This window comes from Serinus canaria, chromosome 4, assembly GCF_022539315.1.
Source record: "Serinus canaria isolate serCan28SL12 chromosome 4, serCan2020, whole genome shotgun sequence".
NCBI classification, from domain to species: domain Eukaryota; kingdom Metazoa; phylum Chordata; class Aves; order Passeriformes; family Fringillidae; genus Serinus; species Serinus canaria.
Window position 1 is genome coordinate 36,978,354 of NC_066317.1, and position 15,840 is coordinate 36,994,193.

Here is a 15,840-nt window from a genome sequence, read left to right on the forward strand (position 1 = left end):
TTCAACACCTCCACTGCCCTTCTTTGGACTCACTCCAGCCCCTCAATGTCCCTTATGTCATGAGGGGCCCAGAAATGGACATAGGACTCAAAGTCTGGTTTCACCAGTGCTGGGCACAGAGGGACAATCCCTGCCCTGGTCCCACTGGCCACACTGTTGCTGATGCAGGCCAGGATGCCATTGCCTTCTCGGCCACCTGGACACAGCTGGCTCTTGTTCAGCTGCTGTCAGACAGCACAGAAAAGCTATGTAGGAAGTTAACACTGTAACAGTGACTTCAAGATACACTGTTACAGGGCACTTATAACCTTTACTGGCATAGACTAGCTAGTACAGAGTGACATAAGAACTCTAGAAAGCAAGGTAAGGATGTTCCCAAACCTCTTTGAGAAATGAATCCTGGATGATTCAGCTGCAGCAATTTGAGACATTACTGCTCTGCTCCCAGCACTGAACCTTCTATGTTCATAACCCACAATCTTCCAAGGAGCAATCACTAGGATTTTATTAATCTATTTGCACTTGACTGCCTGAGTTATCTGAAGATAGAGCAGCCATGGAAGAAGGATTGTAGGTAGCACGGGTAGAAAACTTATCTTAATCCATTACAGATGCATTCAGTAAGAACTTCTCTGACAAAAGCTGTCTGTGGCCTGCAGTGAATACTACTATAACATGCTCTGAGGATCCAGCGACAGAAGTGAGTAAATCACTGCTGTTGATGAAATTCAATAGCAAGCCATTAAACATAGCCATTCTAATTTGAATGGTTTATTTTCAGCTTTTAAAGATACCACCTTGAAACATAAAGAAACAATTAATCTAAGGCACAGTACACAAGCATCTAAACAGCTTTATTATTACATTAATGTGTGCTTTTATTACCCAGTGATTTTATTTAAGTAGACAGAGAATAATTAAAGTGACAAGACACATTCTTTTTATTCGGTCTCCTCTTTTGCCATTTCTTAGCTCAAGTTTAGCAAAGATTCCATCAAATCAGCAAGCCACCAATTTAAGAGAATGATCAAACAGATTTTCAAATACCTGTGGAATAATCCTCATGATGCTGAAGTTCTATTAAAAATGAATGCTGGTGTCTCTAGACACAGAAAGTGACAAAAGCCAAAGCTATAGGTATGTGTCACATTCTAGGCATTCAACTGCTCTCTGCAGATGTTAACGTGCTGTAGGACATTAGGGTGTAAGGTGAGTGCACAGCATGTTACTGACAAGGAAATCACTGTGATTATGGTTCATAACTTAACTTCCACTACAAAAATGGGTGACAGGATGATTTCCAGTTGTCTTCACATCCAGTCAGTCAACCAAAATTCCTTGAAGGTTTGTACTACCAGGGATGCTTGCATGTACTCTCTATTCAAATGTATTCTCAACTGTTGTGGAACAAGTTAGAATGATCCATAAGGACTTCTTCTCTCTTCATTCAAGCTTTGAAATAGTCTCCACTACTCCTCAAGCCCCTTTCCTTGTGTGTCAGTATTTTCATGCAATTCGCTTTTCAAGAGAAAACCTTGACTAAATCTTAGAAAGACAAATATTCTCAACATAAGTTTTATGTGTAGAGTCATAGTTCCACTTCCAGCCTGTTATTCCAAATGTCTGAAAAATATATTTTTAAATGGCAGGGCAAAGGGCCTGTTCAATGGTTACCATTCATCACTTCTGGCTACTCAGTTCTTAGGAAAACAAGCAGACCATAATGGCCATCAAATGCTAGAAACAGCCATTTTTAGAAGTAATAACTGGTGGAATTTAGCACTGTCCTCTTCTAAGCCGAGATGCTAACAGGACAGAAGGAACTAAATGCAGTCTACTACTTGCTCAGTTGGTCGACTTAGCAAAGGGTTTGAAACCATGAAGTGAAACTGAGTGAATCCTGGAATTTTATTACATGCAGCACCTAGGAAAAAAAGAAAACAAGATTCTAATTTGGATTAGTCTGTCATTCTATTTTATCATCTAAAGATCCAGTTACTAATTCTACTACAGTGGTATAATTATTCTTTTACAATCTGTTTAACCCAAGAAATCTTGAAAGTATTTAATTTTTAGGTTAAAATACAGTACTGCTGGCTGTTGTAGTGCAATTAATGCCCTTATAGTACAATTCAAAACAGTAACACAAGTCAGGAAAATCTCTCTCTCTTTCAATCCTGATTAATTTAATGAGTTCCTTCAACACTAATCTCTTAAACACAGAACTATAGGAAGTAGCAGATCAAAGAATAAGCAAAGCAGTCTAACTAAATAATCCACATTGATTAGCAAATTGTACTTCCTACTGATCTAAGAGTTCACTAATGAGATGCCTGGTAAAATGACTACTCTTAGATCACTTTGAAGCTATGCTTAACATTCTTATTCTCTCTCCCTTATGCAGTATCTAGGGAAGGCAAAGCAGTCTTTTTTTAAAACCTTCAAATTAATCATGTACAGTCCAGGAAAACAAATGAAGGTTGTAAATATTTTTGGGTTTTGCTAAGACTTCCATAAATTTTGTGAAAAGTCTAAGACATCAAAACGCAAAATTAAATTATCTCCAGTCTGCACTAGGACACAGCTGCCCTGCTAACAAGCATTCCATACTGTGACTGGCCAGTACTGCTGCAGTCTTCAAAGAATAATTGAAGAGTTCTTTAAAGTCTGTGTTCAGTTCTGTACATTTGTGACCTAGTTAGAGTCATGCACCTTTGTCTGCAAAACAAAATACATACCATAACTTCCAGTTGTATTGGCACAAATGATAGCACCAAAGAACTTTGGAGCGTACTTCTGGATTCTGGAAATAACTTTCTGACAGGCTACTGTTGGGTCTGTTCCCATCCTCATATATTCCACAGCTTGATAACTAAAAAAAAACCCCAACCCCATACCCAGAAAATTAGCCATATTTAGGTTACATAATTTAAAATACCACAGAAAATACCCTGATTTCTTTGAAGAATGGAAACAGGATAATTTTTTAGGCCAACTTCTTACTGGCAATTATTACTCAAATTGTACACAAAAAGCAATCAAAAACAAGACTCAAAGAGACTACAAGATGGCATCTATACCATGTATCATTCTATGGCAGGCCAAACCAAGACAGAACTCTGATCATTTGCAGTAGAAGAGGCTAAGCAAAAGATCAGTTAAAGAACTGCAAGGAGCAGTGGCTTAGAAGACTTAGTGGCTTCTACTTTTCATCAAATGATTTGATTTAACATTAGAAGCAATTGCTAATTTTCAGAACGGCTAATGTCAAGATAATTTTTTGAGAAAAACTCAATATTACATTACTGATAAATTACTGAGTTCAGGAAGCATAAAAAAAATCTTTCAGAAAAAATTTAAGTTCCTGAAAACATCAAAATTGACAGATTTTCTTTACTTTATGAATATGAAGGTAAATTTTTTTGATCAGGACTTTGAGCCACTTTCAAACTTTTAGCAAAGTGATTAAAAAAACTCCCTTATTCTAAGAGTAATCAAAATTTATGTCCTTTATACAGAAAGAAATTGCATGAGATGCACCAGTTGCATTTCCAAAATGTCCTGAGGTAAAAAATTACTTATGCTGCCATTTTCTTTCAGAACCTGAAGATTAAATGATAACTTATGACATAACTTAGCGAACAACATTTTACCACCTTGATGAAAGATGCATATACCAAGACAAACTCGTTACACTAAGACATCTACAGATTGCATTAATTACAGATGTTATCAAAGTACCACAGAAAAGAAAAACTCTTGCATTTCGAGACTCCCTATTATCTTTGATTTATTCTAGCAATCAAATAGGTTCAAGTTATCTAAAGATAACTATCTGAATATAAAGCTGTATTTCACTCTTGACTAATCAAAAACTCAAGAAGTTACCACCTCAGTGAAGACATATGGAAAATATTAACAATTTTGCCCTTTATTTAACACTTCCTTCACTTCCGGGAGGTTAATTCTTGTCTTGGTTTTCATGTGGGAATATCCAAATATCATGAAATTAGTAAAAATCTTTATCTATAAGGAACCAGTAATTAGCACCTATTCTGGTGATTAACCCACTGGTGCCAACATCAAATGCTTTAAGCATTACAGACACACACTTCAGGCTGCTTAAGTGTGATCTAAGCATTTACTGACTAACCATATGGTGGAGATCAACTCACTACTCATCTTGGTATCTTGTATGACAAGATAGATAATTCATGAAGATGTCAAGTGCCTTGTATTTGAAAGACTGATTCAGAACAGCTTAAAATTCACTAACAACATCTGTAAATATGCAACAACTAGCAGGCTTTCTTGGCTGCCAGAGTTTCAGAAAAGTTGCATGAGCAATATGAAAGCGACTTCTATATTAACCTTCAAGCATCAGTGCCCATTATGTTTAGCATGGACTTCCACAATTGATTCCTACTGAGACCGACCCATGAGGATGCTCACAAAGAGAGCCACTTCTTACACAGTTTATGCAACCACTGTGACAACACTAAAACACGTCTTTCGGTTTCAAATTAGATGCGATTACAAAGGATTGCTGCAGTGATACCTCCTGAGCGAGTCGAGACCCACAGCTCATCCTTTCGACAATTTATGATATTTTCCCACACAAAAAAATGCTTTGGGGAAGAAAGCTGATCGGTTTTGCTAAAAAGCATACAGGTTGGAAATACACTCATTACCCACTGCCTGTTTGCTCACAGTTTGGCAGTATTAAGGGATCTGTCATCAAGATATTTAAGCCCCTTCTTTTAAAACAGATCATAAGGGTAACTTGCTTCTGCTACTATTTTTCCCCGTCCACTCCTTCCTTTACTCCCACTTCAGCAGCCACTAAGTCAGACCGTATTTTTAATCAATTTCTTCCTTTGCTGAGTCCACATTTTGCTTCAGAAATCTAGCGAAGTCTGCCCTAAGGACAAACCTGGGTAAGAAACGCATCATGACGTCACCATCCCCAGTGGCTGCAGCTCCTCCGGCTGTACTATCTGCGTAGGATCCCGCTCCAGCTATCGGAGAATCTCCCACGCGGCTGTAGTGAACAATGGAAAATAAAACCCAAACTTTGTCAGCCTTACTGCCTCCAGCTGACTTAGCATTAAACCCACAGGAGAACAGAACAGGTAAAAAGGTCAATTCACTGCAGTCAAAAGTCTTGTCTTAAAACTACCTGTAAAAATGATCTGTGATAACCTGACTGACCTGAGGCTTAAACCACCACCAATGCATAACTGTCTGTTATTATACTGACTATAGTTAAACCAGTGAGCTTTAGCCTGTGGGCAACAGTAAGCAGTTGGGGACATTAACATGTTCAGTAACTTGTTGCTAAATCCAGAAGTTGTCTGACTTGGCTGACAGACAATAATCCTAACTGTGTGAAAAAAGTATCTCAAAGACATAACACAAGCCTGAGGCACTGATTTTATGTACATTTCTTAGGAGACTATGTGCCTCTCCAAAATGCTTATTTGTCCCTGGTGCCTTGCCTTACAAGTTGTCTCACAACTGCGCCAGTTGTTTGTGTCTCTATATGGTGAATTAACCAAGCTGAAAAACAAGCATTCCCTCAAAAGCAACATGTACTCTCGCAACTGACTCAGTTTCTCAATATTAGGATTTATGGCAAGTGCACAAAAAAAAAGCAAAGCCATTTTGTGATCTACAGGTTAACGTTTTAAGCCCCAATGACATGTTTAACATAAGAAACAAGGTGGGGAAAAAAGCTTTTTTGTAAAATCGGAGATACTAACCCTGGAAGTTTGTGGATTGCGCCATTAGTAGATGTCCCAGAAGCAACGGTTCCACTCACACCAATTACAACCATACCTAAGATTTTCAACAGGGACAAAGCGTATTCAGGAACACTACTAGCATATTTATTTAGTTTGCACTAACAATTTGTTGTTAATTCTTTGTATTGTAAAGACCATCAGAAAAAAAGTAATTGCTTAACTTAGGAAAATCCAAACTAAACAAAAAAGTGCAAGTTTCAAGACTAAGAAGTATAAAGATATGAAAGACATGAATCTGTAACTGCTCTAGTCCTTCATCTGATCTGCTCATTAATCAACTTATAGTCTTAGCAATTAACAATCCTCAATCAGTAAACTCTCAGAAGCTTTTGGGACTACTACTGCTAACTTGTTTTAATGTTAGTTTCTGTAGAAGTTTACTGATTTAGAAAAAGCCAGAATAGAAGAAAAATGAAAGCAAACTTTATTTTATAAGTTTAAGGAGTGTGAAAAACACTGCTTTTAGTTGGCAACAGGACTAATGGTATACTCATTTCTTCTACGACAGCAAGGCCTTTTAAGTTGTTCTGACAACGCACCATAATCAAGACAAACATAATTATTTTAAACTTAGTCAGTTTCCTAAGCATCCAGAGCTGCACAAGCAATTATGCCAAGCTACATATGGGAAAAGCAGCAGGGCAATGAACAAGAGTTAATGGCAAAAAATGAAGCAAGTGTCTGTGCAGCCAAATGAACTTGAAAAAAGCCAACCAAATTCTACTTTTAGGCACTCCATCCCAACACATAAGTAACAGAATCTTGAAATCCCTATAAACAGAAAATAATTCCTATATTAAATACTCTTCTTTAAGTAAGTATGATTTAATTGGTAGAGGAATGAGGAAAAAAAAGATCAGCATCAGAGTTACCAAAAAGTTGTTACCAATAGTATCATGGTTATGAATACTTCTTCGTGAGCTGGTCTGTTCTTTTTTATAAGTTACTTCTTCACGCCGTTTGTACGGTCCACAGGATTTTGAAGAGTCTGGCACCACATTCTGTAATTAGTTTGTGATTTGCATGAATAATGTAACATATTCAATACAGATAAGTTAAAAATACTCCAGTCAATACCTATAATCTACCATAAAGGCATTAAATGCGCAGTACTTAAACCACAGAGAGGTACTGAGATCCCAAAAATTGTTTTGCTTCATAAATAAAGACTGATTTCTGGCATTATACAGTGAAAAAGATTTTCCTGGAAAAGTTACGTTTTTCAAATTAAGAATTCTCTTTTGCTCAACTGACTGGTCAAAAAAACCCCCAAACCAGTGTACAAACATGTAGAATTCTGTAACACCCAAAGCAAAAAAAAGCCCCATTCAAACAAGCAGCCAAGCTCACCACTACAGGCAAGTTTAATGGACATCTGCACTAACGTGCTATATTCATAGGTCTGCGTAAAGCCTCTGAACTATTTAAAGATTTTATTACTACTGTAAGATTTTCTTTCAGAAATTTATAGAGGCATCAAAAAATACATGCACTGCTTTGTTTATTTTGGTAAGTCCTGTCCCAATTAAGAACTAATTAACTCCCACACCAAAACACTACTGCAGCAAGGTCAAAAGCAGCAGGATCTAAGAAATAATAACTGGACACATAGACTCCCAAGTCTAGCAAGTACTTAGTAATACCAAGTTTGTTCTGTCTAATAGGCAAAACTTATTTTTCTTCACATGTAAAGCGTTATTTCAATATATGCTGAAAGGAAGAGGCACTACTGACTTTCTAAATCCCCCCCTTCACTGCTATCACTGCACTGTACCTTCCAGTAGTTTGGTTGACAGCTTTGATTAAGCCACTCTGAATACAGCGAAAGAGATTTCCGGGTAGTTAAATCTTCATATGGAAACCCCATTCTTACAGCAAACAGGGACGCTTGAAAAGCAAGAATAAAATAAAAAAGAAACATTAATTTATTCACAGTTTTATGGGTTTTATGTATTCATGTTTTGTTTTTTTAGAAATCAAGAAATTTGACATCCTTTTTGGAGGTGAGTAATACATCTTCATGGAGCAGTATCAGCCATTAGAGTGATGTACAACTGCATAGCCAACTCTCGCTTCACAGACAGTGACATAAAAAGTTTTCCCATTGAAAGAGAAACAAATTCAACTCTGTTAATCAACTGGACACAATTAAGAGTGTGAAGTAAGAATGACCTAGGTGTCACAGAAATAAATAAGTCATACAAATATAAGAGTATTTTCCCTAAAAAGCAAGTTTTCATCAAATATAAATAACATAACACTATGTTTGCCATTAAAACTGATACCTGAAGAAAGCAATCCACCAGCATACATCACATTTCACTTTGTCCTTGCAGCTTTAGAAGTGACTGCTTCCTTGTTTTGAAAATTAATATAATATGTGGCAAGAGAGCAAAAGAAATACCAATACAAGCAATGAAAGAATGCTACACTTCTAAGAATGACTTATCATTAGGCAAAGAGTAAATAAAAAAGATCAACTCTCCTGTCATCTTTTAGCTGTAGATACCTTTGATATTACCCAGTAACAGATACTGTTGCTAGGTGCAGATGCTTGAATTTATATTATCAATCCTTGATAATAATGTCACTATAATACACAACTGAACAAACTTATCCAGTCCAAGAATTGAGAGAAGCCTTCAACTATTTCTGGTCTGCTTTTCCATGTTTTTCTTAAAAACTGACACAAGTACCAGCACTCAGAGGAAAAGAAAACTGACAGCTTCAATTAAATAAATACTTTCCCACTTATAGAACAAACAGGCAGAATTTGGTTTTTTTTTTTTTGTTTTGGGTTTTTTTTTGTCTTTGTTTTTTGTTTGTTTGTTTTTGTGTGTTTTTTTTAAGATAAAATTGTGCCTGTGCATGTTTGTCAATAATTATTTCATAGTTTTTGAAACATTGTTTCTATTCCAGGAAGCAGAGTTCCTAATTTTGCATCTTGAATAAAAAATGCCTGCAGAGACTACATGCATTTATATGAAAAGATTTTACTGTTCTAGCTATCTTTTCTGTAATACAAGTATTTCTATTTAGAAATACAAGTATTTCTACTTTGTTCTCTCACATGCCAGTTTGAAGGTTCATATGGATTTTTTTTTAATTCATCTTCATCTGGTGAAGACAAACAGAGTTTCTCTTATCCAAGTTCTGATTTCCAAAAAAATACATTTCTTCAAAAGAAATAGTCTTTCTCAATTTCTCCACTGTTTTCATTAATTCATTAACATTAAATACCATCTCCAATTTTTACTCAGATGAATCTTTAGCTTTCACATCTTTCTTTTGCCATTGCTGCTAGGTGTTTTCTTCTGAGTAAGCTATCACTGACAGTAAGTGTTCAGCATAATAAACTTGTCCACATCCTCCATTAGGCAAAGAGCTATCTTCTTAGGTTGGAAGATGTATCTAAAATCAGCACTTTAATCCTTCTGTTTCTTCATTCTCCCTATCCTTTCTGTCCATTCTTCTGATTAAAATTTAAAATACTATGGTAACTAGCAATGAGGGGCAAATGAGTATTAGGAGTATTTCTCCCTCCACTATTTAACACCTGACCAATTTCTTTTTCTGCACTACATGTGAAATTTCTCTTAGAAAAGCCACTCATCATTATGTCAATTCCCTTAAATTAAATAGAATCCACAGGTTTCTCTGTTCAGACCTTCAGTCAAATTGTATCCTCATCTCCTAAAATTGTTCCATTTTACTCCATGAAAAAATTGCTCATGCACTTACTTTAGCACATGCTAATTACTTCAAGAATATTTTATCTTATCAATTTCAAAGCAATTGAATCACCATTAATGCTCAGATGTCATTTTCCACACTTATCTGCATATTTCTTTCTGAGCAGGTACAGGCTCAGAGCAGGCTTCTTAAAAGCCAAAAACCTGTTCACGACTCACAGACCTCTGAGGAATGAACAGCTCTTTTTGAAACTGGTACTACTCTACCAACAGCAGCCTGTATTTAAAAAGCTCAACTAATCCTCCAATTTGCTATTACTTTTTGTTGTGCCTGGGAGTACAGCCTCTAATGAGTTCACACTAATACTTTAAACTATGAAATATACTAATCACACTCAATAGATACCAAAATCTGAGCGTGTATATTTATAATATACACTCCAGTGTCTATTAATTCTGCCATTCCTTAGAAAAAGTTACTGGTTTTAAATGCAACATTTACATCTAACAGTTTCTGTAGTGTCTTTTAATAAATCATCTTTGGTAATTTGGATATCAGTGATATTAGCCTTGGCATTACAAGTAAATATTTGCAGTTAAGCTGATTGAAAAAAACTATACAACTATTTTTTCTGTCTAAAAATAAATCTATTTCATGGTCACAGAATGAAAGAATAAACACTTTTGAACTATTTGAGTAGATTGATTTGATTTTCAAGGAATTCTTCCACCTGTATTACCAAGATGAAAACATGGCAATTTTATTATGAAGTGTTTTCAAATGAGGGTTTGACTTGGAAAGAGTTAAAGGAATAATTACCTGACTCTCCCACTAGTAATGTATGCTTAGTGTGTTCAATGACCTTTCGTGCTACACCAATCGCATTTTTCACATGCCTGAGATCCGCAACAGCCCCAACTTCCATAGTGTTGCTGGAAACAAGGAATATTTGAAACTTATTATAACTACAAGAATAACTGCACATTTTTTACTAGACAAAATCTGTTATCTTCTAAATCAAAAAGCTTGCTCCTTTACCATAATGCTTTCATTGTTCTATGACACAGACAGATGTCACTACATTAGTAGGGAAAGACTTCCTACATATATCATTTCCTTTCACAGGCATGGAGATATAGCTCAAGAAACAGTACTTCCATTCACAGCAGTATTTTCAGTAGAGTAACTATTTTGTTACATAAACTCACAACATGAACCACACATTTGTAATTACTTTTTAATCACGACAGCTTTAAACAGCAAATAAATTATGGAAGACAATTGCTCCAAAAGTGAAATATTTATGGACTGAATGTAAAGGGAAAGCTAACAATGCTACAAACCATCTGTTTCAACTGCTGTACCTAGAACTGGATTAATGCACTACAAGTGAAGAGTCATTTCCTACTCTTCCAACAATCAGGTGTGTTATTTTCCCTTTTTCCACAGGTTAGCTTGTCCCATAATCAGCCCCAAAGCATCAATATCCTGTAACAACCCTTAAGTGTGTTAAAAATGGCAGGTGTGAGAAACAAATAAATGGAAGTTGGCTTTCACCGGGTGTTGAATGATTTGATATTTTAATTATATTGTTGATTAAATATTATGTTGTCAATATTGATACAGTGATATGTGCTGAAGAGTGGTTGATGTTGTTGCAGCAGCCTAGCTGAGAGGTTGGTTTTGTGTGTTGTTGTGTGGGTTTGTGAGTTCACATTGGACGGACTATTGCTGGCCTAACCTTTGAAACACGACCTTAAAAGGAACAGAACTCATCCAGTGATGGCCCTGAGGACCACAGAGACAAAACTGCATGGGCACCCAGGACAGTGACATGGGGCAAGACTATGTAAAATCAAAATAAATATGCAGCACGCTGATCGAAGACCAGGGGTATAAAATGTGGAGATGCCATTTTGTGGATGAGCCTCTGGGGTTCGGCCATGCTCCCAGAACTGTCCTTTTTGCCTTGCGAACTTTTTATTCTTCTCAATAAAACTCTTATGATGCATTCCCACTTGGGGTCTGAGTCATCCATAACAGCAGGAATCATTCTCTTCTCTGCACAGTTTCCTTACCCATCCATAATCATTGCATCCAGAGTTGTTTCTCCACTTTCATCTGGGCTTCCTCCGTATCCCACGCTCCCATCGCACTGATCGATCTCACACTGACCACAGCCTCTCTCGACCGCATCCAGCTCTGAACCTCCTGACTCTAACACTCTCCAAGCTGTAAGCAACACAAATAATTAAATGTCACTAGAGAAGAGAGTTTCCACTGCTGCTTGAAGATAGACAAGATGCAGGTGCACTGCAAAAGTGGATAAAAACCAGTAAACTATAAATTACAGATTATGAAGTCAAAATAGAAATATTACCAAAAGAATTGGTTATATTTTCTAAATTCACTATTCACTTTTCTAAATATTCTTTTCCTTGAGTATCTCATTAGTATTTCTAAGAAACGGAGCTTTTCTTTTGACTGAGGTATTATTTATTAACCATTGTATCGAATACACTTCTCTGTCCAGAACCAATCATTACTTTATCACCGCTTGTTTAAAGCCTTCTGGCAGAAGAAAGAGGGAGGAATAAAATAACTTCCAACATAAAAAAAAAAAAAAGGTGCCTTCAAAAGCTTTGTATGAGAATATTGAAGTGTCCAATTGCAGAATAAAAAAGTATAAATCTACACCAGTAACTACATAAGCACAAAAGCAAAGTGAAAATTATATATAAGAAATTAAGTCTCCACATTCTCCTGTTCAACCCTTGGCGTTCCATTCTTCAGGATCTAGATCATGGAGCAGCTTTGTAAGACATTGCAGATGTGTCAAACGACATGACTTGGATACACTGAGCCTGAGGCATTGCAGATAGATTTCACAAGGATGGACCTCAGGCAAGATCGTCTAAGGTGCTTGAGTTTGCTGCCACTGACAATCACAGTCCTGCTTACTCCAATTTGTGCTGGCTCTGGCACTCTGTCACCTGACAGACCCAGCTCAGGGGAGGCAGCATATGCCAAGAAGCCTAATCATCACAGATGCTTCACAACTACTACATGAAGTTGTCTGCACCAGGGAAAAAATAAGACTTAATACCCTGCATCCAACTACACATATGCTTGCCTCCATTACAAACTTCAGTGTGAGGAGTATTGTCTGATTCCTATTACCTTTATTGCTGTGAGTAGTCTTAACACAGGCTTTCAGACACTGCAAAGCCAAGGGAGGGCCTTGCAATTTTCATTACTGTATTTCACTTCTGACCATTACAAGCATTCTGTAGTAAGGGGTTACTTACAACTTGTCTGCAATAAAATAATCTGCAAATCTTTAAAAATTACTATTCATAGCTAATGCATGTTGCCATAGGAAAGCCTGCTTTGAGTGTCAATAACACATCACAAAACAACAGAGCTTCAAAGAAATAATATAACTACCTAATTCTTTAGACGAATCTCAAAGAAACCCCATACCACAAAACTTTTAAATAACACTGCACAAGACTACAATACCCACATTATTAACAAAAGCATGTATTTGACCTAGCTTTTCCCCTCTTTAGTTTTTGTGGGTTTTGGTCGGTATTTTTAGGGTTATTTCCCATGGTGGAAAGTGAAACCATTTGCTTGCAGTCTCCCAGCGACAGCGAGACTGACGGGCAAGCTCCAGCGCTGAGCCCTTTCATAGGAAGGAAGGGTAACCCCTTCCAGGCCGGCCGAGGCACCTCCCGCCGCCTCCCCGCCGGCAGCGGGGCGGCCCCTGAGCCGTGACGGAGCAGAGCTCGGGCTCCGCAGCCCGCTCCTTCTGGCCACGCTTCAGCCCAGTCTCGCCTCGGAAACTCGTTCTTCCTTAACCAGCACCGACACCCAGGTCCGCCCGGCAGCCCCTCAGCCGGAGGCGCTCCCGAAAGGCACCGAGCGGCGCGGCACGGCACAACACCGCCCCACCCGCCCCGCTGCAGCCCGGGGCCCGCCGGGACACCTGTCTCTGCGGCCGTCCTAAACGCCCAGGTATTGATGACTACAGGCAGAGCGGCAGCTGAGGCGGCGCCCGCCGGCGTCAGCACACTAAGGAAGAGGAGCGCGAATGCTACTCCCTGCCAGCCCCCGCCGCGTCCCGCCGCCATGGCGCCCTGCCCGGCACCGCTCCGTCGCCTCCAAGCAGGCGGCGCAGGCGCGCAGGGCCCGGCCGTGGCCGCGCTGCCCGCGGGCTGTGAGAACGCGGCCGGGCTCGGCGCTGACCGCGGCCCGGCTCGGGCTCTGCAGTCACGGGAACGGTGTCGTGGCAAGGAAGAGCTAAACCCTCAGCAAAGGCCGAGGCCCATGCTCGCAAATACAGTTTGTATTTCACAGAATCATGGAATGGTTTGGGTGGGAAGGGACCTTAAAAATCACGTAGTTGCAACCCCCCTTCCATAGACAAGGACACCATCCAGTAGACCAAACTGTTCGGAGGGCCATCCAGCCTGGTTTTGAACTTCCAGGAATGAGGCATACAGAGCTTCCCTGAGTAACCTGTTTCAGTCCCTCACCACCCTCACAGTAATGAATTCTTTCCTAATATGTAATCTAAACCTACTCTCTTTCATTCCCCTTGTCACTATCTGCACCTCTAAATAGTCTTGCCTCATCTTTCCAGTAAGTTCCCTTCAGGTACTGGAAAGTTGCAATTAGGTCACCCTGAAGCCTTTCCAGGCAGAACAACTCCAGTTATCTCAGGTTTTCCTCTTTGGAGAGGTGCTCCATCCTGATCAACCCAGTGTGGCCTTGTTCCAACAGGTCGACCTTCTTCCAGTGTTGGGGTCCCAAGTACTGGATGCAGTACTTGAGGTGGGGTCTCACCTAGCAGTCTGGAGGGACAGAATCACCTCCCTCAACCTGCAGGCTGTGCTGCTTTTGATGCAGCTTTTTTATTGAGTCTGCATTAGTGTTACAGCCGGCCTGTTTGTGCAGGGCCCCCACCTGCTCATGAGATTGCCAGTGGCGCTGGAGTGTAGGAGCTGAGCTGTAGTGGTGTGGGAAGGCTGTGCAACAGCAGGGTTGCAGGGTGGCAGCAATCTCCCCCTAAGCTCACTTGCAGAATCTTCATGTGCTATCTTGCTAACGTGGATGTCTTTGTTTAAAGTGCCTTATGCCACAGAGACATTTCTGTGAAGGGCGTCTTTTGGGACCTACTACAGCCAAATAGTTTATTAAAAAAATTGTGAAAAGCCTTGCTTTACAGAAATCATAAAACTTATGACAAGTAATTTCTTAATTCTCTCTCTGCCATTCAAGCTTTTCCTGATAAACAATTAGCAGTAGTTCAAAGCCATATGACCCATTGCCATAGCACTCTGTCAGTTTGCAGGTCCGAAAGCTTACCTGCTGTAAGCAGAACCCACTAGCTTGTGTTCAGGGCTGATTAGGTTCAAGGAGCTGCTGGTCATCAACCAGCTATTATATCTGAACAAAATGAAAAAAGCTGACTTTTGCTTCTATGTGGATATAAAATCAACTCTTTTTTTTTTTTTTTTTTTAGACTCTTTTGGCTTGTCCTCATTACTCCTTTTCAATGTATACTGCGCCAAACTCAATTACGCTTTAGCAGCAATGTTGGTCTTGTGTTTGTGCTAAGAGGGGATACTTGGACCTCATGTGTAACAGCCTGAGGTCTGTAGGTATAAATTGTGAGTGCACCAAACTGGTTTAAGAAGCCCGAAGCAATGATATTTTTATTGTAACAAAACGTTCCACAGCCTTTGGAATTAAATGATTGCCACAAAGGAATGTATTCTCCTTTATAACAGAAGTAGCAAAACAATGAAATACAGTATTGAGTTTGATTTCAGTGATAGTATGGCCTTGGTTTCAACAATTTCCCAAAAGCTAAACTACAAGTAATCTAGAGAAACCTTTACTCAGGTAAGTACTGTTAGCTGATTTTTTTCTGCTATTACTGTTCTTATTTAATATTGTCTGTATTTCTCTGGAAAGCAGTTAGGTAAGGGAGATGGGCCAAATCACAGATCCAAATGAATGTTTGCTGAAGGGAAATAGAACAAAATATTTTCAGGAAATAAATTTAGCAGTAATTTAAAAAAAAATCCAACACATTCATGAAGTGAATACATTAATGATATTTTTCAAATACTGTTTTCATGAGATAAAATGGACTGTTATGAAAGAAAACCACTTTAATATGGGTGTCATTCAAATAAGTATTGACTGTGATGGTTTCATCTGCAGGCTGAGCCTGCACAGCTGTGGAGAGAATGTTTTGTATGACTTGAAACAGCAGAACATTATGCTTTGAGGCTCATGCAGAAATTCGGTTGGTTTGATTTCTGTGGCA

At 38.7% G+C, this 15,840-nt stretch overlaps 1 protein-coding gene across 2 annotated transcripts; it reads right to left on the bottom strand.

Annotated features, from left to right (window-relative positions):
* Nucleotides 1–828: 828 nt before the first annotated feature.
* AGA (aspartylglucosaminidase) lies at nucleotides 829–13,676 on the bottom strand. Of its 2 annotated transcripts, none has more exons than XM_009101498.4 (9): nucleotides 13,489–13,676; nucleotides 11,576–11,729; nucleotides 10,317–10,429; nucleotides 7,579–7,691; nucleotides 6,691–6,805; nucleotides 5,763–5,838; nucleotides 4,934–5,041; nucleotides 2,739–2,872; nucleotides 829–1,924 (listed from the first exon to the last, which is right to left on the bottom strand). In XM_009101498.4, exons 1-9 carry the CDS (start codon nucleotides 13,631–13,633, stop codon nucleotides 1,824–1,826), a joined length of 1,059 nt encoding a protein of 352 aa, XP_009099746.2. In that variant the 5' UTR covers nucleotides 13,634–13,676; the 3' UTR covers nucleotides 829–1,823. The 2 variants fall into 2 exon arrangements, with proteins under 2 accessions (XP_009099746.2, XP_018782155.2); XM_018926610.3 differs by having other exon boundaries at nucleotides 829–1,948.
* Nucleotides 13,677–15,840: the final 2,164 nt, after the last annotated feature.

Coding starts and splice junctions, on each gene's coding strand:
- AGA (XM_018926610.3), bottom strand. CDS start 13,633: ATGGCGGCGGGACGCGGCGGGGGCTGGCAGGGAGTAGCATTCGCGCTC. Junction 6,806..7,578: donor GTCAACCAAACTACTGGAAG/GTACAGTGCAGT, acceptor AACTAATTACAG/AATGTGGTGCCAGACTCTTC. Junction 2,873..4,933: donor ATGATGCGTTTCTTACCCAG/GTTTGTCCTTAG, acceptor GTTTTTTTTTAG/TTATCAAGCTGTGGAATATA.